Here is a 25,514-nt window from a genome sequence, read left to right on the forward strand (position 1 = left end):
GAGAATTCTTTGAAGGGGTCAACAAACATGTGGATAAGGGTAATAGAGTGGATATAGTGTGTGTGGATTTTCAGAAAGTCCTTGGCAAGGTCTCTCACCAAAGGCTCAATGGATCAGCAACTGGTTAAAAGATAGGAATCAAAGGGCAAGAATAAAGAGTCTTTTTGTTTGTTTGTTTGTTTTCAGTGGTGGTGCAGGGTAGGTGGCGAAAGCTATGTTAAGGCTGCATTTGGTGGACATGTTTTCTAATTTAAATCCTTTGTGTGATGGTGAAGAGATTCCCCCCCCCCCATGGCATCTGTTCCATTATAGCCTTTTATAAATATCAAGGAGTTTTTTCTTGTTGCCATGGTCCTTGTGGAAATACAGTACAGCTAGAGGGAACATTTTCTTGTTTCCTTTGAGCTGTTCAAAGTGAATGTCTAATGAAACTATTTCAAACAATTGTTAGCTAGAACAACATTTCGTGCTACCTGCTATGTCCGTGTCTCATCACAGTCAACTAGTTATCTCCTTAACCTTTTCTTGGTTTAGTGGGAGAAGCTGGCAGTCACTGTGTCAAACCCAGATTTCTTAATGCCTTTTGCATATTCCTTCCCTGCATTTCCTCTAGGCTGAGAGCGATCACTTGGCAATTAGTTTTTTCACAGGTTCCATTGAAACGTCAGTCATGGCTCTGAAATGTCTAGATTGATGTGTTTTAAGATACTTTATTAGTCAGAAGGGGTCAGGAAAGAGTATCATTTACTCCATAATGGCTGTATGAAAACACCTAAGGAGGTTGATGGAAGAGACTTTTATCAATTGATACAGCTGGTTTGTGGAAGCTGAAAAGAGACACAGTGAAACCCAGAATTTATTCTGTTCCTGTGTATTTGTAGAGCACAAGGTTATACCTCTGATCCTCTCTCTATGGTAATTTTGAAGTTGCGTAATACATTTCACATCCAGTGCAGTGCTGGCAGAGTTTCCAAAGCTCAGAGTATCAATTTTGTTGCCAAACCATTTTACTAATGATGTTTCCCAAAAGTAGTATTTGCTTCTTGAGTCCTTCCTCCTGTACTTCCACAGCTACTGTACTAAGCACACATGCTTTTTAAATAGAGATGTTAGGTCACACATCTGAAAGATTTTGGGGTTTTCTCATTCCTTACATGAATTACTGGCCCAAGAAATTCATGATCTGCTCCAAATAACTTAATGATTCTGCCTAGTCGTCTTCTGCTTGTTCTGACCAAAAATGTATTATTTCCTTCTAATTTATTTCAGTTAAATGTCTCAAAGGCATGGAGGGGATTTATTTTTGGAGGGGAGGAAGGGATGAAGAATGTCGTCAAGCTCTAGTCTATTGTCTTTATCCTTCACTCAATTTCAATGTATCTCCATCTGAAATCTTCAGTTCTTTCCACATCTTCTACATGTATATGTGCTTATCACCACTCCCACAATACTGCCAGTGTTTCCTCTAGACTTGGCTATTGTAACCTATCCCTATGCCCTTCCCAAATGGTCTGTAAAGTGGGGTGTGAAATTTTTCACAGCCGTCAGTGATGTAGTTGAGTCAGCTTAACTTCGTAGTGTAGACCAGCCCTAAGTTTAGGCATTGCCTCAGGTTACATCTACACTGCACACCACTGGTGGCAGCATGTAGAGTATGTGCAGCTACATGGAGTGGTGAAAAGCTGGCTGCATCCACACTGCGAGGTGTAGTCATATATGTCGTTGAAAGACTCTGGTGGAGGGAGGCAGCGCCCCTCACCAGAGCCTTTCCTCGCTGGAGGGAAAGCCTTGCTTACTTCAGTGACTTCAAATTCCTCAGTTAGTTCCTGTCTCTCCTGCAGTTCTCCTGATTAGGGAAGGTTGCATCGTAAGATTGGAAAAAATGAGCGATAATGAGAGTATGAGAAATCAGTTCTTCAGGTCTCTTGCTACTTTCTCTTTCTGTGCTAGTTTTGATCTACAGGTACTGAACAGAATAGTGAATAATGTGGCATGTTTTGTTTCCTTTCAGGAGTAAAAGATTTATCTAAAATAAATCTCTAACCTTCCTCATCAAGACCTGTGTTAGCCCTTATCCTAGTCCAGTGGCCAACTCTCTAATCCATCTAGTTGCAGGCTTTTCCCTCTTTTTAAAGTGGATTTTTCTGTGTAATTTTAAACTTTGATTATTATTCAGTGTTCATAGTACAAGGAAGGATGTTGCCTTTTTACCTGTATATTAAGACACTGTGTCTTTCTTTCCTAAAGCCAACATTCCATTTATTCTTAAGGAAAGGATGTACTTTGAATCATGGAAAGGGTGGGGGGGGGGGGCATACCATGTTCTATTTCAGCATCTGATTTAAGTACTTGTTTGAGGATTAAGTGGCACAGTGACAATTTTATCAGGCCTTAGGTAGGGGGATAGAGCAGGGTGCAAAAGAAATTTTAAAATCTCCAAACTGAATCATTAGAGCTTTGCCCAGTACCCAGAGACTTGTTTTGAATGAACAGATATCAGATTAACCCAGGAATATAAAGCTAAACTTCAAAAAGATGCAGGCAAGGGATGAAAAGATTGTTTGTTTTTGTTTTTTAAAGAGAGAGAGGAGAATGGGCTCTAAAACCTGGCAAGCTGAGAACATGACACAAGTTGTCCAGAACAAGAACATGGAGAGGCCAGAGAAAAATATTTATTACTTTACATTTAAAAAAAAACACTCATCAGTTCAGCTGCCAGCCCCTTGGGTAAATGCCTGTTCCTAAAATAATTGCCCACTGGTTAGTATTTGGAACTAGTTTAGGCTAGATTTTGCCTAGAACACAGCCCACCATAAGGGAGCAGCCCAGGCAGCCATAATTTCTCACCTGATCAGGGAGGAGGTTGTAATTTTATTGCTGTCCTCCTGACCAGCGAGTTGATGAGGGCAGATCTAAGGTTCTGTCTGTTCTCCATCCGTCCTGACTCCTACCCATCTTCCTATGGAAATAGTGGGTGAAGAATACCTGTTTATCCCTATGTGCCTGGCTCCACATTTTGGTAATGGAGTAGATATCTGTCATCCAATCCTGTTTATTTAGAAAGAATGTGTACAGTCCTGTTTCCCTGAACACAGTAGGAATTAAACAACTAAGTGGTTTGTTTTGTTCACAGTTCTAAGCCTCTTTTAGCATCACTTTGTCCCAAAAGCTGTTTCTCTAGCTTTTCTCTGGACCTCACACTCAGTGCTTGGGCTGGCTGTCTCCTTGGCTTTCTACTACCTTCTTTGTGTCTGCTTCTGTGTGTTTCTTGATGCTTCTCTCTCTCTCTCACAAATATTCAAAACTCCACCAATCATCTTCTAGCCCCTTTGCGCCACATGGTTCATATTCTACTCAAGCCTTGCCATGCATCAGTGCTCTGTGAGGTGCTCCCATTGCTTCAGCCATCTGGTTTCACAAAGGAACTCAATTGCTTTTTACACTCATCCTGAATGAAAGGCAGCTGTTACACCCACCAGCTTCAATGCAGTTTCCCAATGTATAGCATTATTGTCTTGGTTGCACATAACCTCTGCCCTACCTGAGAGGAGCAACCAGAGCGTAACACCTGAAGAACAAGCAACATTTTCTCCTCTTCAGAATATCACTTTTGATATTCTGAACCACTCCTTCTGTTCCATTGGGGGGAAAGAACAGCGTAAACATGGTGTTACTGCCAATAGGAGATGGCACTATTTCCCATCATAGCATCGTACTACAGGGGAGAATGCGTTATGAGGAAAAATAGGGGCTTAAAATTTCCCTCTGTCCCTGGAGGATTGTATGAATACATAATTATTTTCTTTGCATTGCTTCAGATGCAAGGGAGTGAGAGGTAGGGAGCAGGAAAGAATTCACATTAGTGCTAGTGATTCATATCTGTTACTCCCTGGGAGGATATATATACTATTTCTTTAAAACTGTACCAAGATGCCATGCAGAACAGAACTGGGAGGTTTCTAGGAAGAAGTTCCTTAGTGCAGCAGCAAAAGAAGGACAGTGTTACAGCTCCTACTCTCTTTCTTAATCTAATAAGTACTTTGTACAGTGTTTAAAGATAGTGATTGTTTCTGTGGTTCTTCAGTTTTGTCATGTGGCACTCTTCACTGCAAGCAAAAGGGGAGGTCTGGATCAGGCACTGACTTTTCTGAAAAAGCCCCATTGAAATCTATGGGTCTGATTCTGCTTTCTCTCTTATGCCTGTGTGAATCAGGAATATGTCTAGTGAAGTCCAGTATAATGACACCAGTTTAAAACCAGTGCAAGTGAGAGGTGAAACCTTTTGGAAAGATATGAAAGGCATCAGCTAATGATCTCTCTGACAGAAATCAGTGAAGAAAGAAGAAGAGCCAGTACAGAATAGAGATTAATAGAACATAAAGGGGATATTAAAATGTATTTTAATGGAGAGGAAATCATCCTAGTATTAGGAAACTTATGAGGAAAATAAAGGGAAATGATAGGGGAACTTCAGTGACAGTGAATTATTGTGATTGTTCTTCTTTTTCATTGGCATTTTCACCCATCTCTGCCAGCCATTTCAGATGGAGATCTTGCATAACCTCACATCTTTGTTACTTTTAAACACACACAATGCTCTGTGGTTGAAACTGCTGCCCAGACAAGCTAGTGGTATCTGGGACTATTGGGATCTTCCTCCAGAGTTGCAGATCCGTGTCTATTCACAAAACAAGAGGGAAGATGTTTATAAAATAAAGATGGAATTTTGAAAAGTTCTGCAAACACAGTTGAGCAAGCAATGAAAGATACTGATGCAGAACTAACCTCAGTTCTATTGAAACAGCAGCTTTGGCTGTGTAACTAAACGCATGGGTCTGCGCTGTAGAGATAGAGCTGGCAATCTGCTGCATGGCTGGCAGACCACTTAGTTCTCATTCCTTTTGCTCTTTACATGCACTTAATTTTTTCTCTGGCGTGCACAAACAGTGCAACATCAGATTTTGACACACGCAAGCTATTGTCCCAAAGGATTCACTGAGCAGGCTGTCTTGCAGCTGCTGCATTTTCTACCAGTTAAATTGACAGTTTCCTACTGTGTGGAGTTGCTAGGAGAAGGTGAATAGTCATGATTACAGCGTATTCCTTCAATAACAACCTGTAGAGCTCTCTGATTACTCTTCTGAAGGGATTTATACATGTCTTAGAGTCCCAACTTAACGTTTGTTCAGTTATGTTGTTAAGAGGCTGGTAGATATTTATTCACTGAAGACCAATTCAGGATCATCTAAAGAGACAAAAGCTCTGGCATTTAAGCAGGCATTCATTTCTAACTGTGGTGCAGCTGATATTGGTTTCTACCATCTGCTTTCCTATTGCAGCCTGCTTCTCCAACCTGCACAGCAAAAAAAAATAAAAAAATTAAATTTTCTGGACTGCTAAAGTCATTCACATTTATCCTGCCTGGCAATGAATTCTCATACATTTTAAGGAAGCTTTTGTGCTTCAGTGCACATCCCTACAACAAACGAAGTGCATGGGGAAAGAGCTTGAGCCGTCAGTCAGTGAGTAGTATAGTAGCTGGCTCACATGCATGGAGTAGACTTGTGAGGTCAGAAGAGCTGTTTATAGTGCTGTATGCTTAGGGGGAGAAAGAGAGTGGATTTGTCTATCAAAGTGAATAGCAATTCAACCGGAAGCTTTCCTTAGAATTCCTTGTAATTCTGAAATGTTTTGATAGACGAGAGCTGCTCCTGTATAACGTGTGGCTCCTCTGGCGTTTGTAGTGGACTAAGGAATGCTTTTACTTGCTGCTGAGCCTGACTGTAACTGTGTTGCTGTAGGACAATTACCATGGGGGCTAGAGCTACCGAAACAGCCCGGGAACTGGAAGGCACCTCTTTAAAGTACCAAATAGGAGGACACACTGAGAAAATGTGGCAACGGCTCAAAGGAATGTGAGTAGATCCTCTCCTTGTTTTTGTGCTGTTTCCTGGGTAAGATCTGTTGCTTTTGAATGTGACTAATGAATACAGGGGAGAATTATTTTATAAGCAGTTACTAGTATTTAATAGCAGAATGAAGTGTCTTTTTAAAATATATGGTAGTTATTAGATTCAGTCACTTTGTTTAAGAGAGACATGGGCAGTAAAATAACTACTGTCCAAATCCAAATGCATGTAACCTCTTGTATCTGACTATCCACTACGCTGTGACATTATTTTGCATGTACTATCTTCAGAATCAGCATTTTTATGGCTATGTCACCATTAGAAATGGTTCCCTTTAGAGCTGGTACTTGTTCTCCTGGAAATGGTGGTACATTTAGGTAAGTATATAGCTGTCTGAGGTATTCAAATTAGCTGTAATTCACACTGCTTGGGTGTGCAGGTGAATTAGCCTATATTGAGAGGGTCTTCGATATTCATAGGGATGCTGTATGATTCCTGTCTTGCATGGGTTTCTTTTTTTTTTAAACACTTAGAGGCTTATATAGTCACTCAGCTAACATCTACAACATGCAGGCAATTTAAATGCCGAAGAATAAATCCATTAGCCAGTGTGTTCCTAAAGCCACAAAACTTTAATAGTTTTTTTAGAATGGCCATTGCTCTAAAGGCTAATGTCAGTATATGTTACACTCAGATATGTACGTTACTTAAATAACAGTTTCCCTCTTCAGTGTTTTGTGAGCAAGGGAACAGCATTAGCTTTGGGATGGGGAGGTTTGAAAGGCTATGCAACAGATGTAATCTAGCGTGTAAATAGCAGACGGAACATTATTGATTTTAATTTAAAACCTATGGTACATTACAGCATTTAGAGGATTAGATGTAGTACAGGAAGGTATAAATTACCAGGCTTCCTGTGCCCAGAGTGGGGATTCATCCTGAGTGTGGGAAGGAGAGTTTTTACCACCTGTTTGCCTGCAGTGTTCCTTCAGTGGAAGTCAGCTTTAAGTCGTGATCAGGGCACTTTAGGAAACCAGCTGGCAAAGACAGTTGGTTACATGCACTGAATTATTTGGCCACTCTGTCCAACTCTGCGTGCTTTTGGGACAGTGCTGGCCCCTGTGAACGCCAGAGGGCCCTGGTGGTAGAGGTGTTTCAGCCATTTTTTGTGCCACAACCTCACCTGATGGAGTTTCTATCACTGGAGACCACCACCAATCTTTATACGGACTTCCATTGGTGCAGACTTTAAGTTGACTTAGTATTTGTAAGGTTCTCTGCTATTACTAGCCTCCTAGATTAAATGTTTTCTTTCAACTGTCTCTAATTAGTAAATTGGGTCAGTTTTATTATGATAACTAATTAATGTAATAAAAAACAGCCTCACTCTATACCGCATATCAAAGCAATAAGGTTAATTCCTTTGAGAGTATGTAAAGCAAATGCAAGGAGTTTGAGGCTTATCAAACCCAAAAGGAATCTGAAAAATCACAATATGCCCATATTGTAAGTAGGAGCCAACCGCATAAACATTGTTCCTCCTATAGGACTTGTTAAAGCTAAAACATTTTACAGTATTCTAAAATGAAAAAATATTATTTTGACAGATAGAACCAGCTGAGCACTTTCCTCAGCCTCTCCTATGATTTCATTGTGAGATTGTGAATATTACAAGGAATATTGAATGAATTGAGTCTAAATGTTAATTGTTTCAGGGGAGCTCTTTAAAGACCATATTTATTCAAAGCAGGAAATAGTGAGGAAAGGGACTGATTTCAGTGCACACACAGTGGTATTAAAACAAGTGTTCCAGGGATGGGGTGAGTGGAGCAGGACTGCAACATGTATCGTGGTTCTGAAGAAGAATCTCTATTTATAAATTAATTACTAATTAGCTAAGGGAATTGACATCTCATAGGTGAAGTACATGAAGGTGTCTGTTAAGGGAAATGAACATAACTCTAAAGTCAAATTCCACTATTAGCTGTCCGTGCACGGTTCTCATTGAAGGTGATGGGAGCTAAGCTTGTGATTCCAGAACAGAACTTTACCCGTGGGAGCACAACAAAACCCATGATTCTATCTCAGTTTCATCAGTTCAAAACTGTGGTTTCAGTAAGGCTTTCATTGTCACTTGTGAGGAGACCATGAGGATTTCTCTGGCCTGCAAACTGGTCCAAATTAATCTTTGAGTTTCATATGAGTTTTATTTTGTTGTATTTAATTTCAATAATAAGAAGCTAGGTTGTGCTTAATAGCTGCATGCTGCATCTGTATGCATAGTTGGTTTGTTTTTTTCTGTCAGAATTTCAAATACAAGCATTATATATGTAGTTCTGCAGATTATTCCAAGATGAGACACCTTAGTTCTATCTGAAACCATATGCCTTTTGATTATCGGTGGAATATTTTGGAAGTATCAGCAAATGTAATTGTTTGACTAAGTATTAACATGCAAGTCATCAGCCCAGAATCCAACCAGAATAACTGGTTTGGGCATTATGGATATGGTGAGATAAAAAGTTTTTTCCTTCCAGGGAATGGAATGGCTTTGCAGGCTGTAGCAACCCTATTGCCCTAATACACTTCTTCTGTGGTGGAGCCCTGGAGATTTAACAGGATTGAAACCTTTGGCCATGCCCCATCTCCATGTGATCCATGTGGCCCTGGAGTCACCAGAGAGCTGATCTGCAGGCTGTGCAGAGGACAGTGGATGTGCACCTCTGCCTGGCTGCCCCAAATCTATCTGCGTTGCTTGTGCACGAAAACTGCTGGCAAAGTGCTGGCCTTCTGTGGCAGTGGAGAAGAGGGCCAGATTTGTCCCAAATGAATGATTGCATAATACTCGATTCTGAGTTCATAGGTGACAGGGTTCACAATACCACCTTCCTGGAATAGGAGTGTCTTGACCTGAGCTGCTGTTCCTTGAATTAAGACACTTTGAATATTAAAAGTGTGAAGTCCAAATGTGTTGGTATTTCAGGAAGAAGCCAAAACAAGCTGGTATCTCAGTTAATAAAACAAATAATAAATGAGCCAAATTATTCCTTTAATTATTCACTCCTTACACAAACTGCATTTAAAGGAATAGTGGCAGAAGTCTCAGACGCTGCTGGTAGAGCTCATACCGCCCGTCTGAACTGCAGTTTTATACAAGCATCATTTACAAAAACCTCCCCTATATCTTAGTGTTAGGAGCAAATTCCACTCAAAGAACTGAAGCTCATACATGAGAAAAGAATTTACCTTTCATATAGGAATATTTGGCCTCTCTTTATTGTGCTAGAACTTTGGAATCTAAAAGTTTGGGAGGGATTTAATTCAGGGATATGGTTAGGGTTCATATCTAGCTAGAATTGTTTCTATTATGCAACCTGTAATTGTTTTAGAAGGAGAAAGTGGGTTATGTTCATCACTGCTCTAAGACCCTCTTTTATGCTAGCTTAGCTGGAACACAGGGGCCATTGGACAGGTATAAGTCCTGGGGAGAAATACCTCTGTTGCGGGAACACCCTTTTCATCTTAGTGCCAACTGTGTAATAGGGGTGGGCTTGGTAGTGTTGGGAGTGGGAGGAGGTGTGGTCAGGTCAGACCTGCAATCTAGTGATTCTGTACTCCTGCAGAAGTCCATATAAACTGTTACAGTATGTGAAAGCAGTCCTAAGGGCTTGCCTTAGTGTGTACCAAAGGCTTAACTGGCCCTTACAGCCCCTGAATAGGGAAGGCACAAATGGTCTTCCCTCTGCTAGTGCTGGCATCAGTGCAGAGGTGAATCTGCTCTTCAGTCATTAATTAATGGAAACATTTAAAAGAATATAGACAATTGTCTTCCTCAGTTTATGGTTAATTCCCAAAGGAGAACATTTTAAAGGAGAATAATTGTCATACATTTTTAAGGCTAGAAGGGACCAGTGTGTTCACCTTGTCTGACCTCCTATAAAGGCTATGGAACTTCACCCAATGATTCTAGCATCAAATCCATAACTTCTTTCTTGTATCATAACTAACAAATAAACCCAGTCATCTCTCCTTTGTTTTTCTTAGTTTTCTGTACACGTTTTTACTTTATACTGCATTTGGTGCTTAAATTTGTTGGATTCTTTTTCTCTTCTGCTCCACCTGCTTGATCCAAGAAAGTTCAGGAAAGCCTAGACTATTGCTACTGCAATTATTGCTGTAGCAAACAATGTAATGTCATAAACAGAAGAAAGAAGATGGTCTCGAAGGTGGATGGGCATGATAAAAATATCTAGCTATAGAAAAATCTGATTTAATGTGTAACTATCTACGGTGTTGGCAAATTGCTGCTTCTTTTCTAACTTAAAAAAAAAACTTTAGAGGAAAATCAAAAACGCCATTAGGTAGTCTCAAGTTTTCATTAGAACTAAAGCTAAATGGAATTGAAGTAAAATTAAACCCGTTACATGTCAAATATAATGTTTGACGAGAACAGAAAAATTGAGGAAATTTTATTATAATATACCTAGAATTATATACATCCCATTAAGTCTATAGTTACAGTGAGAGATTTTTCCATTATAAATCATGAACTTGTTCTTTTGATTTCTGAAGGTTAAAGTAAAACGTTGCTGTGTCCGTCGGTTAAGCAAGACTTTTTATGTGGATAGCTTTGTAACCTACAAACATGATTTTTTTTTTTATTGTTCAGTCACTGTAGATGTTTTAGTACTTCAGTTGCATAACCATGTTAGCACTGTAGAGGGACTGGAGTCCTGGCTTAGCGTATTATGACAGTAATATTCTTTTGCCATTAGAAAAACAGTTCATCTGTTGTAATGTACAGGAGGCAGTTACCTGTTCTAGCTCACATTGAGTATTGCCACAAGTCAAGATTGGTTTTGATGGCTAGGTTAAGATGGAATCCTATAATTTACAATGGGTGGATGGATTGTGTAGAGGACTCTATTGAAGTTGGTTGTAAAACTGCAGAGTTAGGGCCCTACTTTGTAACATTCCTAGCTATGCCTAGGAATGCCAGTTTCAGGCCTCTATAGGTCATATCATATCAATTTTTATGTATTACTGAACCGTAGAGCATAAGCATAGTGAGATATTGTAAGGGATATTTTCTTGAAGATATGTGGAGGGATTGAAGTAAAAATGTCTTTATTTCAAAATTATTACAAAGAACAAATATCTAAAATATTACTTTAATTTAAAGAGTTGAGGGCTAATTTATAATACAAACTAGAAATAAAATCAATGACCTACAGTTTTCTGCTAAGCTCAGACTTCTACTTCCTTCCACATTAAATTTAGCAGTTTCTAAACTCTACTAAAAGATGTTTCCTTGTCTGTGTAACTCTGCCCTCTTTATAGGAAGGGATTACACATAATCCATCACCTAAATAATTATATTCTCCTTCTTCATATGACCACTTCCTCCTTGACTTAACTTGCAGGTGCTGCAGACTGTTTAATATAAACCCTTTAATATAAAATTCCTTTGGTAAAACCACATTCTTTACTTTAGTCAATAAAATGTCTACAACAAAACAGTCAGTTATTAACCTGCATTTTCCCAAAAGCCATTGGCTAGAGTTCACATTAACCTTCCATGTATAAGAAGCCTCTGCTTCTGGCGGTAACTCTATTACAGGGAGCTGTAGAACGCAACTTGCATACCTGGGTACAGGGCTGGATTAACTCTCCTGTGGGCCTGGGACTGTTAGATTTTGTGGGGCCCCTGTATACAAGCCGTCTTCCTAATTTAGAACAAAAGATAACAATTATGGCATTGAGGCTATTAATGCTGTACTAAACTTGCCTTCTAATTAACATAAGGCTGTTCTGTGGTTATATTTCAGTCTTAAAACATGTAAAATATAGTTGTTAATACAAAATAGCCTACTTCTTACCTTGGAACAGCTGTTATATTAGTTTCTTTCTGGGAGGGAGTTTGGGTGCAGGAGGGGGTTCCAGACTGGGGCAGAATGTTGGGATGCAGGAGAGATGCGAGGTTTGAGAGAGAGTTTGGGTGTAGGAAGGGATTCTGACCTGGGGCAGAGGGGGTTCAGGTGAAGGAGGGGGTGCGAGCTGAAGGCTCCGACCAGCAGGTGCTTACCACAGGCAACTCCCGGCCAGCCGGCGGTGCAGCAGAGTTCAGGCAGGCTAACTGCCATTCCATGCTGCTCCTGCCACATATCTGCGCACCCCTGCAGGCAGGGGGACCACATGTCTCCTTCACTGCCCGGACCTGCAAGCGCTGCCCTCCACAGCTCCCATTGGCTGGCTCCCAATTGGTCAATGGGAGCTGCAGGGATGGTGCTGGGGATGGGAGCAGCACATGGCGCCTCCGCTCTACTCCTCCCCCGTGCCAGAGACATGCCAGCAGCCAGCCACTTCCGGGAGTGGCGTGGGGCCATGGCATGCAGGCAGCTTGCTTGAGCCCTGCTGCACTGGACCCCGCTTCGCCCAAGGCCCTGGGCTGCAGCCCCTAAAGCCCTTGCATTAATCCAGCCCTGCCTGGGTAAGTAGGAACTTCTCATCATGTGTTATTTAATGACATAAGCAAATATAATATCCCTTTCCCTCTGTCCCCAGAAAAAAAAACACACACCAGAAAACAGAGCCCTAAAAAGGTACCAGTTAACAATGCTTAAATATATTACTTTGTATCCAATAGGGTAACCATTTGTCCTTATTTTAAGGAACCTTTTTTCTTTTGAAGTCAATGCACCTTGTATCAGAGGGGTAGCTGTGTTAGTCTGGATCTGTAAAAGCAGCAGAGAGTCCTGTGGCACCTTATAGACTAACAGATGTATTGGAGCATAAGGTTTCGTGGATGAATACCCACTTTGTCAGATGCATGCCCCATGTAGAATCCATGTATTTTTTACCAATAATGTAGCAAAGAATCCTGTGCTATTGTACAAATGGAAGATTTTGTACCATATAAAACTTTTGGCACAGATATAATATTGAGTGGGAGAATGTCCGTTAAATAAGCTTATGTATTTTTCAAACATTTGTCATTTATTTCCTTAAAATATATTGGTCCCTCTATATACCAGGTCACTCTAGGTTGCACATAGCAACATATATATTTAACGTGTATGTGTACATCAATCATCCACAGCTCCTTGTTTTTCAAGGGCTAGATCCTATCAATTCAGTAGAGAAAGCATGCATATGTCTAGGATAGAAACAAGGAACTTGATTTTAATGGACCAGATTCTTGGCTGATGTAGATTGGTGTAACTCCACTGAAGTAAAAAGTTTCCCAAAATGTTGAAGTCACTGATAAATACAAATGAACTCTGTAGCTATTTGGTAGCTTGCAGTAATCAAGGCTTCCACTGTATTTTCCTATAGAGGATGTCATGCTAGGAAATTTAATTTGTTTTGGAGAAAGCTTGGTAGATATTTTCCAATCTTTTTTTTTTAATGACATATAATGTAGAGGATCATTTTCAGGTGTTAGATAAGTTTTAGGTAATCCATTCAACCCCCACCCCCACTAATTAGTGCTAAAGCAGATGATGTCAGAATATTTGATAGCAATAACTCTTGCTTTACAGCTGCTCCTGAAATAATCCAGTTTATACAGAGCAGATACTTAGAGAAATGCAAGTGATTAAGTACCTAAATGTTTTGGATATCCACTTGATATAATTAAAACACTTTGAAATCATTTCTATGAAGGAGAGGCTGCCAGGGAGAACCAGGGCCTAACTAGTCTATGTTGGCCATGTAAACTACACCTGGAAGCATGTAGGTTCTCCAGGTGGAGGCTCTTTAGCCAACTAGCCAGGGAGCAGCTGACTTGTACAAGCAGGAAGCTGACCAGATCGGAAGGGGAATCCCGGGATGATGAGAGTTCTATTGGTGGGGAAGGCCTTGGTGTGTAAACTGTGTGGGAACCTCCAGGAAGAAGTGCAGACTCTTGTATGGGAAGAGCCCTGAGTTAGGACTTTGAGGTAACTGGGGGAGCCCAGAAGAAAAACTGAGAGAGACCTGGAGGAAGAGAGACAATAGGGAACCTCTGGTTGTTGGCTTAGAGAGGAGAACTGGTGGTGTGCCTTGGGAGAGGCCCAGCTGTTTGGGTCTGACTGTAGGTGGTGAGTTGAACCACAGAAATAGTGCTAATTCCTGTGATAGGTCCCTGGAGCAAGGGGTCAGGTGTCCAGGAAGGCAGTCCTGGGCCTGGTGTTCAAAAAGGGAACAGGAAACAAAAGACACCCACAGGGAGCATAAGAAACAAACACTAAAAGAAAAAGTCCAGCAGGGGTGGAACACCAGTTGCTGTTCCATTAGGACTCCCACGGGGCAAAGCTCGTGTATGTGTGAGTGCTCTGCTGAGAGGGAGAAAGAACTGTGAGTCTGCTCAGGAGAGATGAAGGATGTTCTGTTTACATCATTTGGAACTTTGAGTAGCCCAGGGTTTGAACTTTAAGTTACTTGGCCACAGGGCTGAGCCCTGGAAGACCCATCGAGAGGCATACGGCCTGCAGGAGGCGCTGCAGCCCAGAATGCAGTGAAATTTTTGCACTGACACAAGGGGTTCTCTAAAGGTGCATGCACCCCTTAACAGAGGCCTAATCTCAGATTTACCCAAACTGGGTTTATAACCATAGATGGCGCTGTAATATTCAAACTAAGCTTTAAAAGTGAACTGAGAGTTAGCAGTGCTCCTATTACTATTTCCATCCAGCCCAGCCTATTGCTGGCATCAGCTCTGGTAGTGGGGAAGAATATAAAGCTGGCTGCACTATTTCAATTACTAGTGCTGCTGCCATTCCATAACGATCACCAAATGACTGCATCCAGGATTTAGCATCTAATAGAACATAGTAATTCCTAATGAACTGACTCTTAAAGATAAACTGAAGCACCTTTAGGAATTTTGGCCTGTAAACTAAATTATTCAGTGTGTAAGTCAAGTAGTTTGTCACCTAAACTGCTATGTTGTTTCTGTGGATTCCACTAGAATTTTCATTCTTGCTGAATACAATGAAGACTGACTGATACTCTATTGCCTAAGGGTCTGAGCACACCACCAGAAGCCAGACAACTGAGGCTTAATCTAGACTCTGACACTGAGTCACTAAGGTATACATGTACAGTGTATGGTGGCGAGCCTCTCCACCCAGACTTCGGTGAGCTGGGGCTTGCGGTAATGCTGTAAAAATAGCTGTGTAGACAGTGCATTGAAGTTGTGGCTCAGCCAGGCTCTGAATCCCACCCAACTCCCTAGGCATCAGAGTCCGAGCTGCAACTCCAAAGCTCTGTCTACACAGCTATTATTAAAGTGTGAGGTACCCAGGCTGGGAAGTGTGTTCCCACAGGCTGTGTAGACATATCCTGTGTGGCCTCAGGGAAGGCATTTGACACATCTGATTCTCTTTCCACATTTCTGAAACAGAGAGAATAATACTTGGGTTTAGAGTCATAGTGTAAACCAATCAGCTGCGATGTAATTTCTGAAAACACTGCACAACTTCCATGAATATTTATTGCATTAGCTGATGCAAAAGAAAGGGCAACCCGGACTTCACCTGCAGGACTGCAAATATCACTGAGTTCACAACAACTCAGGGTCAGGATAGCTAGTGGATAAAGAAGGTAGCTGGGTTGTTCTTGTTGTTTGGAATCTAAACTAATAAATGCTTGAGGGGGCATCTATATCTCCAGTCTTGAAAGGGATTTTTTTTAAAAAGCTCAATGATGTAAGATTTCTTTGTCTTATAAGTTCTTATGAGAGCATGAGTCTTATAAAATCCAATATCCTTCCCGCTCACAAAAATGAAACAGGAAGACACAGCAAAGGAATGATACAATGTGTTCCTGGTCTAATTTCAGACCGCTCAACTTTGCCAGTATATCTTTAAATATTGCTTATTGGAGACCAGAAAAATAAGCATCAGGCTACTGGTTCTGAAGTAACTTTCTGATCGGACTAATGGATCTATATAAACATCCTCTCAAAATGCAGTCCTCCCTGTCAATCTCACAACAAATGACCATCACTCCTGGCCAGGAAGCGAGATAAATAAAGGAACCAAAGACTTGAATAGGCTGTAGCTCAGGCCTTATGTATAGAGCTGATTACACCCTCTGCATAGAAGTGTTCATAATCATAATATGCAGCAATTGGCTGGACTCTTCCCAGTAGCTTGTCAGCGCTATCCTTGAAAAGAGAACAGCAGCAGCGCTGGCTGAATATAATCCATCCAGTACATTTTGTGGCCAATTTTGTTGTTTGTTGAATAACTCTTTACAGCAGTGGAAGCTTGATTATTTCTAGTGAGACCTGTTGAGACATAGTAGAGTTTTAGGGCTCGCTCAATAGCGACCATCCAAGCATAATGCATGTGTTCTCTGGTGCAGTGTTCTTTAACAGGCAGACATCTAAAGGAGGATTTCCTGCTCCATTATCTATTGTTTGACATTGGCTGCAGTTTATTTGACCCAACGTATTTGCAGACTTTTGGCGCCCCCAGGAAAACAAGTAGCCTCTATATATATTATTTGGACGTTTCACTGGTATGAATTTCCCTGATATATAGTGTGTTTGGAGGCAGTGACATCGAAACGGTTCACTGCTGGAGTGATTTATGCCTGAAGACACTAAGAAACAGACTGCAATGCAGTATTTACTTTTCTTTTCTTGTTCACACACTGTATTGAAATACTTCACGGCGTGTGAGAATTCAAAGGAGGCGAAGCCATTGTAGGTCTTACTGTTGTTTCACTCTGCAGAGCTAACTGAGGAATCAGTATCAAACATTACTTTTCCTGCACAGTTGTGTATTGTGTTTCATCTCTTTGTTTTGAATGGTTTGTTTGGTTAGTGAAATGTTCTCTCACCTCTCTATTTTTAAATTGTTTTTATAAAAAGGACTGCTGACTCTGACTCTTCTTCCTTCTTACTGTAGCTGTATGTGAATATGCTCTGTATTTCCTAACCCAGACTATTCTAGATTGAGAGAGTTGAGGGGCAACCACCCTGATCTCTGTCACTGATCTCAGATAGAGTTGGGAGTTGCAAGCGTTCGCCCCTTTAGAGAGTCTTGGAATCTTTCACCTGTTAGCGGCATCTGTTCAGATCTTAGTGCACAGATAACCAAATCACAATAAGCGCCACCCCACTGAACTCCACTAGACCTTTGTGGAAACTGAAATTCCCATTCCACAGACAATTCTGAAATTATACAAGAAAATCATTCTGAAATGAGACAAATAATCCAAATTCTGAAATTTTCAGTGGAATCTCAAAATCTTTTTATGAAAAAATTAAAATGACACATTGTTTTGACCTGTTCAACATGTTTTTGAGGCTCCCCAAGGTGTCTAGGGCTCTGACAGCCTGCTATGTGGAGAGCCTGGGGCTTTGGAGCCAGGGCTTCCAGACTGCTGAGAGACTGTGAGCTCTGGCTCCAGGGCAGTCTACCTTATGAGCTGCCCAAAGGCCTTGTAGTTCCAGCTCTGAGGCATCCCAGTAGGCAGGTTGTTGAGGAGTGAGGGAGGTGTAGAGATGAGAATTATTTTCCTACATAAAATTTTCCCGTGGAAAGTGAGTTTTCTGTTGGAAAGTAATTATCAGCTCTATCACCCTGGTCAGTCTCAGCGACTAGGCCAAGGACTAAATAGGCCACTGAAATTTGAATGTGTCTCTCTACCCCTGGAGGTGCTTCATCTTTTGTTGACGCATTATGTAATGTTTCGTCTGCCACTGCCTGTGCCATTCCTGTTCTCTGGTAAAATGGGAGACCAGTCTCCAGGGCTGTCGAGCTTACCCATGTCTTAACTCAAAAATAGTTCAAATTCAGAGAGATGCCAGATGAGGAGACTAAGGGCTTGATCCTACACATTGTGAGCTTTGTCATTGAATTCACTGTCAGTAGGAGCAGGACCTATTAGCGGTGCTTGGAATCAAGCATAGCAAAGTGCCTTTCCCAACACAGTTCTGCAAATATACATTTCTGTCATAACTAGCCACCCCCTTTTTATTTCACTCCTAAGCTATTGAGCAGGCACTATTAATTTATTTTGAGAAAATAGGGACTAGAGTGAGATTACTAAACTTATATACATGAAACACACTATACTGATTATTGTAGGGGCCTAAGAACTAATGTTCTTTTTCTGTGAAGTTCCTGATTTGGATACAAGCATGGTTAAGAGACAAGCATTGGACATATACTCCTGAGCAAGAGCACTTACGTTTGGTGTATATGTTTGCTTCTTTAGACTGTCTCCAATCAGGAGCAGTGCCAGGGTTTTTCCGCCCTAGGCGGGGTCCTTCCGCGCTCCCAGTCGTTGGCGGCAATTTCTGCAGCGGGAGGGGGATCCTTCTGTGCTCCCAGTGTTCCGGGCACTTTGGCGGCAGGTCCTGGAGCGAGTGAAGGACCTGCCACAGAATTGCCGACGACGACCCAGAGCGTGGAAGGACCCCCCGCTGCAGAATTGCTGCCGCGGGTGGCAAAATGCCGCCCTCCCAAATCCTGGTGCCCTAGGCGACCGCCTAAGTCGCCTAAATGGAAGCGCCGGCCCTGTCTCCAATCATATTGTTTGTGTTGCACTGAAATATGCTGCAATAAGACTATATAACTGTTGTCATCTGAGACCTTCATGGAAACAAGCCGGTTATCTCCTGAGGCCATCTCAGGAAGTAAAACTGTAAATAAAGTATGTGGTAGGAGATAAGTGGGAAATGTAACTTAGAAGTGGCTACAGCTGTTTTCTGACTTAGGTGCATTTTAAAATGTTTGGAATGTTTCATACTAAACCTTTTGTGCAACCTAAGTACCCACTTTATGGGTAGATCGATTGCGCTATTTGTGAGAAACAGCACGCTTTAGAATCCCATCTCTTTTCTAATGAATTTTAAACAGACTGATTTTAATATTAATTGCTCTTTCTAAAAATACCCTCATGAAAAAATCAGTTGATTACATGCCACAATGAGACTTTTTATAAAATATGCATTTAAACAGATCAGTGATAGGTGCAATTGTTTCCCTTAATAAACTGGAAGTTATTAGATAGTATTAGTTAAAATAATTTGTTTTGGATCATTGTGCAGTTAATATGAATTGCACATTGAAAAGTGATTGTGTTCATTTGAATCCTGGAACTTCTCTATGCTGCCAACAACACACAAATGAATATAATGCATATAAATTCTTGCATAAAAGGGTTAATATGTTTGGGCTCCATATGCTTCTGAACTTGCATAATTATCTTCCTGGCTGTGTAACGAATAAAACTGTGAGCAGCTCATACAATTAATTTGTTGTTGGGTGAGTTATGTCAGATAAACTTTAGTATAGTAGGTAGGAAAAGATAAAGCCAGTTAATCAGAATTCACATTTTTATAGATGCCAGATAATGAGAGCGCAGGACCAATAACACCTAATTCTGGGTTTGTAACCCCCCTCCCCTCGCCAATACACACATTCCTTGGCTACAAATATGTTACGTCTAGCTCTGGTTATATCCTTTGGTTTGCCATAGGGAATGAATGGGGAACCCTCTCCCCACTACATATTGTGTAAAGATATAAATGGCACATGGGATTGCGGGTAGGGGGGAGGGGCAGTGATATGTCCACATGCCAGATGAGGGGGAAAGGAGGGCTGTGTTTGTGGGCTGAGACCCATAGCTGCTTGTCTGCTCTACAGATGGGCCCTAGCCAAAATATTAGAATACCTTTAGGGAAGTTTGTAGTTAAATCTAAACTTTCTGACTAGCTCTTATCTCTGTAATGTGCTGCTCCAAAACGTGTGTCCAAACCCCTCTAAACCTTGGGAAGACTGGGATCAGTTTCATCCCTAATCAATTCATGCTTTTTTAAGCATTAAGAATAAAGATTTCTAGGTCTAGTTGAAATACTTCAGTGCTTGCGTTGATGGCATTTATATTAGATATGAAATCAAGTTTTTTGCTTATAAAAGACAGATACCAAACCTTGGCCTGCCTTGACTTTTTATTTTATTTTTTTAAGGGGAGAGCAGAGGCACCTGACAGAAAGTGTGTGTATATAATTTAACTGGAGACTTGCCTGTCGATTAATGTTAGAAACTGCTAACATTAACATGTTAGAGCTGTGCAATTAGATGTGCTTAAATTAGATAACAACAAACATGTTTAAGGGTTTTTATGTTGTCTCTTTCCAGAAAACTGAGGTTATAGTTTGTTAGGCTCAGATGGGTGATCAATCTGAGGCTTTCCTGTCTCCTGTTTCTATATTTTCTTAAACCCTTGGGTCATACTCAGGTTTTCCTAGCTCTAGTTAAGACATACACCTCTACCCTGATATAACATGAATTTGGATATAACGTGGTAAAGCAGCACTCCAGGAGGGGAGGGCTGCGTGCTCCGGCAGATCAAAGAAAGTTCAATATAACGTGGTTTCACCTATAACTCGGTAGATTTTTTGGCTCCAGAGGATAGCGTTATATCGGGGTAGAGGTGTACATGACCCAGGCTATCCTCTCCTATTGTACCCCTGTTTAGTTCTACCACAGGGCTATATTTTATCCTCTAACATTGCATAGAACTTCCTTTCATGTTAATGCATTCTTCCTGGAGCATATGCCTCACAAAATATGATTGTTTACTCTTTCGCAACAAACAGCAGCAAACTTTTGGGAGATATATATACACACATCACACACACGCTAGGTTACTCGGGATCATGCCTGTTTTTCATGCTTAGAATGAGTTGCTCATGTAGAAGGGATCATATTCACACGTATAGCTTCTCATTCTCACTGTTACTATCTGGACATAATTAGACAAGGTGCAAAGTATGGGAAAATAAAACATTACTCTGTGTATAGGGGTGTTCTAATATTCTGCTACAGAAGATCTTCACTTCAGAAAGCCAAGGAATTACAAATTTCATTCTCTGTCATTCTTTATCATACTGTGGCATTGTATTGTTTGTGTGTCCTGTTTAGGCTAGTGCGCAATCAATGTTACATGAATGTAGGAACCACGTCCCCTAGCACATGGTGAAAGCAGTAGTGTCAAATAATCCATTTGACAGCTTCAGTCTCTGTTGGTGCCAGTCTCACTTGGCATACTATATTTGATAAACATTGCAGCCAAAGACCAAAGCAACAAGTAGGAGTTAGATGACTGGCTGATGACTGCATGCCATCTCCTACAAATCTCTGCAAAGACCTTCTGGCATGGAATGTTAACTCAGAATGTCTTCATCAGCACAAAACGAGCACCTTCCTCTTTCCTTGTAAGATGAGGCCTCAAGAGTTGCAGAGTCCTTAAATCATGCTGTTATCCAGCCAACATCTTGGGACCCCTTGTTGCTTATGGAAGTTGACACTTTATGCATATTTGTGTTTTCACCAAGAACTGAACTGTATTCTCAAGATTCATAAGTTTGCTTTACCAAGGATAGTTTAAAACAAACAAACAAACAAAAATGTCTTCAGCTTCAATAAAGGAGACCTTGAAAGAATAAGAGAAGTTTTAAAGGTTTGGCATAATACAATCATGCCTCCTAATGAGATGCAACTTTTCATTTTCACGTGCAGCATCTTCACTGGTGAAATAAACTGGAAATATACAGCATACAATGGTGTAATGTCCAAAAGTGACAATGGATGAGATCTTTCATAATGAAGCTTGTTTCCATTATTTGATAATGTTCACTATCAAGAGGATCCTCTTGGCACAGAAGTGTAATTTTTCTACCTTTATGCAGGCTATACTAAATCCATTTTTAGGGGGTACCTATGCCCTGCTGAAATTGGCAGACTACCATGTGTGGGGCTGCTGCCAGCTTTCTAAGTTGGCACGAGCACAGAAACAGCCACATGATGCATCACTTTTGAGTATTAGTTGATGAATCCCTCAAGATGCTGCCTATGTAAAGCAATTATGTGTATCAGCAAAAATGCTTCATGGCCTGGCTGTGTGTTCTATTCAGAGGTTTAGTCAACTGCATTAATTTAATCTGTTAGGTTACCCCATCTCATAGACTCATAGACTCCAGGGTCAGAAGGGACCAATGTGATCATCATCTACATGACCTCTAATAGCTTTGCTCTGCTGGGATCTTATGACACAGGGTATGTCTACACTATGGGATTATTCCGATTTTACATAAACCGGTTTTGTAAAACAGATTTTATAAAGTCAAGTGCATGTGGCCACACTAAGCACATTAATTCGGTGGTGTGCGTCCATGTACCGAGGCTAGCGTCGATTTCTGGAGTGTTACACTGTGGGTAGCTATCCCGTAGCTATCCCATAGTTTACGCAGTCTCCCCCACCCATTGGAATTCTGGGTTGAGATCCCAATGCATGATGGTGCAAAAACAGTGTTGCGGGTGATTCTGGGTAAATGTCGTCACTCATTCCTTCCTCCGTGAAAGCAATGGCAGACAATCATTTCGCGCCCTTTTTCCCTGGATTGCCCTGGCAGACGCCATAGCATGGCAACCATGGAGCCCGTTTTGCCTTTTGTCACTGTCACCATATGTATACTGGATGCCGCTGAAAGAGGCGGTACTGCAGCGCAACACAGCAGCATTCATTTGCCATTGCAAGGTAGCAGAGATGGTTACCAGTCGTTCTGTACCATCTGCTGTGCCATTGTAAATTGGCAGTGAGATGATGGTTCTCAGTCATTCTGTACTGTCTGCTGCTGTCATGGGTGCTCCTGGCTGGCCTTAACTGAGGTCGGCTGGGGGCGCAAAGACAAAAATGGGAATGACTCCCTGTGTCAATCCCTCCTTTATGGTTTATCTAAAAATAGTCAGTCCTGCCTAGAATATGGGGCAAGTGTACTAGAGAACCAGTGTATCAGAGAACCAGAGAGCACCAGAGAGCCGCTTCATGTCAGATCCCGCAGAAATGATGAGCTGCATGCCATTCATGGGGGGTGCCCCTGCAACAACCCCACCCGTTGATTCTCTTCTGCCCCAACCTTTCTGGGCTACTGTGGCAGTGTCCCCTATTTGTGTGATGAAGTAATAAAGAATGCAGGAATAAGAAACACTGACTTTTTAGTGAGATAAAATGAGGGAGAGGCAGCCTCCAGCTGCTATGATAGCCCAGGCAGGACATTAAAAGGTGTGGGGGGGGGAGAGGAGCCCAGCATCCCGCTGCTATGATAGTCCAGGCAGTACAGAATATTTTCTTTAGACATGAAGGGGCGTGGGGGGGGGGCTGATGGAACTAAGCCCCCAGTTGCTTTGATGAGGACGGTTACCAGCCGTTCTGTACCATCTACCGGGAATGACCGGGAGTCATTCCTATTTTACCTCAGGCGCCCCCGGCTGACCTCACTTGAGGCCAGCCAGGAGCACTCACGGGCTGATGATGACGATGGATAGCAGTCATATTGTACCATCCGCCACCGGGGAGGGGAGAGGATGCTGCTTTTCATTGCTGCAGCACCGCGTCTACCAGCAGCATACAGTAGACATAGGGTGACGTACAAAAAAGTCAAGAAACGATTTTTTCCGCTTTTCTTTCACGGGTTGGGAGGGGGGGTAAATTGACGACATATACCCTGAAAGACCCCGGACAATGTGTTTGACCCATACAGGCATTGGGAGCTCAGCCAAGAATGCAAATTCTTTTCAGAGACTGTGGGAACTGTGGGATAGCTGGAGTCCTCAGTATCCCCTCCCTCCCTCCATGAGCATCCATTTGATTCTTTGGCTTTCCGTTATGCTTGTCACACAGCACTGTGCTGTGGCGTCTGTCTATCATAGCCTGGAGATTTTTTCAAATGCTTTCTCATTTCGTCTTCTGTAACGGAGCTGTGATAGAACAGATTTGTCACCCCATACAGCGATCAGATCCAGTATCTCCCGTACGGTCCATGCTGGAGCTCTTTTTGGATTTGGGACTGCATCGCGACCGGTACTGATCAGAGCTCCACGCTGGGCAAACAGGAAATGAAATTCAAAAGTTTGCAGGGCTTTTCCTGTTTACCTGGCCAGTGCATCTGAGTTCGGATTGCTGTCTAGAGCAGTCACAATGGTGCACTGTGGGTACCGCCCGGAGGCCAATACCATCAATTTGCGGCCCCCCAACCCTAATACGATATGGTAATACCGATTTCAGCGCTACTCCTCTCGTCAGGGAGGAGTACAGAAACCAGTTTAAAGAGCCCTTTATATCAATATAAAGGGCCTCGTTGTGTGGACAGGTGCAGCTTTAAATCGGTTTAACGCTGCTAAAATCGGTTTAAACTCACAGTGTAGACCAGGCCACAGTCTAATGAAGCTGATGATGTCAAACTTCATGAGACTGCACTTGAGAGATCTGATTGCCACAATCCGGTTTTCTATCTATTTATTGCTTCAGTAAACCATCACCTTTGAGCAACACCCTTGCTGACATGAGTAAAAAGCTCTTTTAAATGAGAGAAACTATAATGGATTTTAAGGCCTAAAGGCACCACTATCATTGTCTAGTTTTGCATAACATAGGCTATAGAACCTCACCTACTAATGTCTGCACCAAGTACATAATTTAATTAAATCTAAATGTTAAAAGCACTAATGATGTGGTTCTGGTCTCACTTACGCCAGTGTAACTGAAGGCTACCAGGTTATATCATGGTAAAAGTGAGACAAAAACCAGATTTTACAAGTTTATTGTATGATGATATTTTATGAATGCACTAGAATTTGGTTTGGTTTTATCTGTCACTTCCTGTTGGGATCATTTGACCAAATGGATTACATTTTAATTTTCTAATTTCTGTTGGTGCTGATGTTGGTTGCATTCTTATTTATCACTGGGCCGTTCAGCTGATAGGGAGAGATTTTAAGTGATTTCTTGGAGTCTGTTTTCAAAAGAAGGAAACAATTTTGCACCTTTCTGAGTTCCATTTGGCTGCAGGTAGAAACAACATAGGAGCACTAATTGGCACCAGTAAGAATTTGCTTCTGAGCACATGTGAGTCTTGGGATTATTGCCACTCAGTGACTTTTAGGCTCTAGCCTGTCACTAGGTGAGTTAATGGGGACCCAGGCCCACATGGGAGTGATGTTAGCCCAGTTTGCCATTCATTTATTTTCAGTAATAATAATAATTTATATTTACATTACTTTTTCCATCTGTATCTCTCAAAGCACTTTACAAAAGTGAGAAAATATAATTACCCCCCCCACACACACTTTACAGATGGGGAAGTGAAGCACAGAAATGAAATACCTGCTGTGTGATCTAGTACAAGTTAAGTGGCAGAACTGCTGTTAGAAATCAAGTCTCCTTACTCCTAGTCTTACGCTTTATCTGCTGGATCATACTGCTGTCCTATTTTTTTCCTGCAGCCCTTTCTGGCATTACTGTAGTCATTATAAAGCCTCCTGATTTTAGTCAAAAAAACAAAGCCGCCTCAAACAAGTAAGTTGATGGTAATATTGCTTAAATGTTTTTCTTTGAGCTCTTCTAGATATCTGTAACTAAAAAAAATAGAAATGTGAGGGAACCTTATTTTCAGTCACTTGTCTCTTAAATGAGCTTGGATAGGCTCTCCTGATAAGACAAAGGGTTTTAAAAACCATTTTGCCTTGATAAACAGTTTCTGGGCAAAGTGTTATTTTGAATGTTCAGTTATTACCCTCTGATTGTTCCATCATATTTCCTACC

The 25,514-nt window shown here is 41.5% G+C and overlaps 1 protein-coding gene across 7 annotated transcripts in view; it reads left to right on the forward strand.

Annotated features, from left to right (window-relative positions):
* Nucleotides 1–5,027: 5,027 nt before the first annotated feature.
* The window catches only part of PDE1A (phosphodiesterase 1A), a 283,981-nt gene continuing 263,494 nt past the window's right edge, over nucleotides 5,028–25,514 (forward strand). For 2 of the 7 annotated variants that reach the window (XM_030580762.1, XM_030580760.1), the window contains exon 1: nucleotides 5,202–5,915. In XM_030580762.1, coding sequence (XP_030436622.1) covers nucleotides 5,812–5,915 — 104 coding nt within the window. In that variant the 5' untranslated portion in view covers nucleotides 5,202–5,811. Of the gene's footprint in view, nucleotides 5,077–5,187; nucleotides 5,916–25,514 lie in introns of those variants that run through there. The other 5 variants (XM_030580757.1, XM_030580758.1, XM_030580763.1 and 2 more) reach the window with 5 other exon arrangements.

This window comes from Gopherus evgoodei, chromosome 11 (assembly GCF_007399415.2).
Source record: "Gopherus evgoodei ecotype Sinaloan lineage chromosome 11, rGopEvg1_v1.p, whole genome shotgun sequence".
In the NCBI taxonomy this organism is placed as follows: Eukaryota; Metazoa; Chordata; order Testudines; family Testudinidae; genus Gopherus; species Gopherus evgoodei.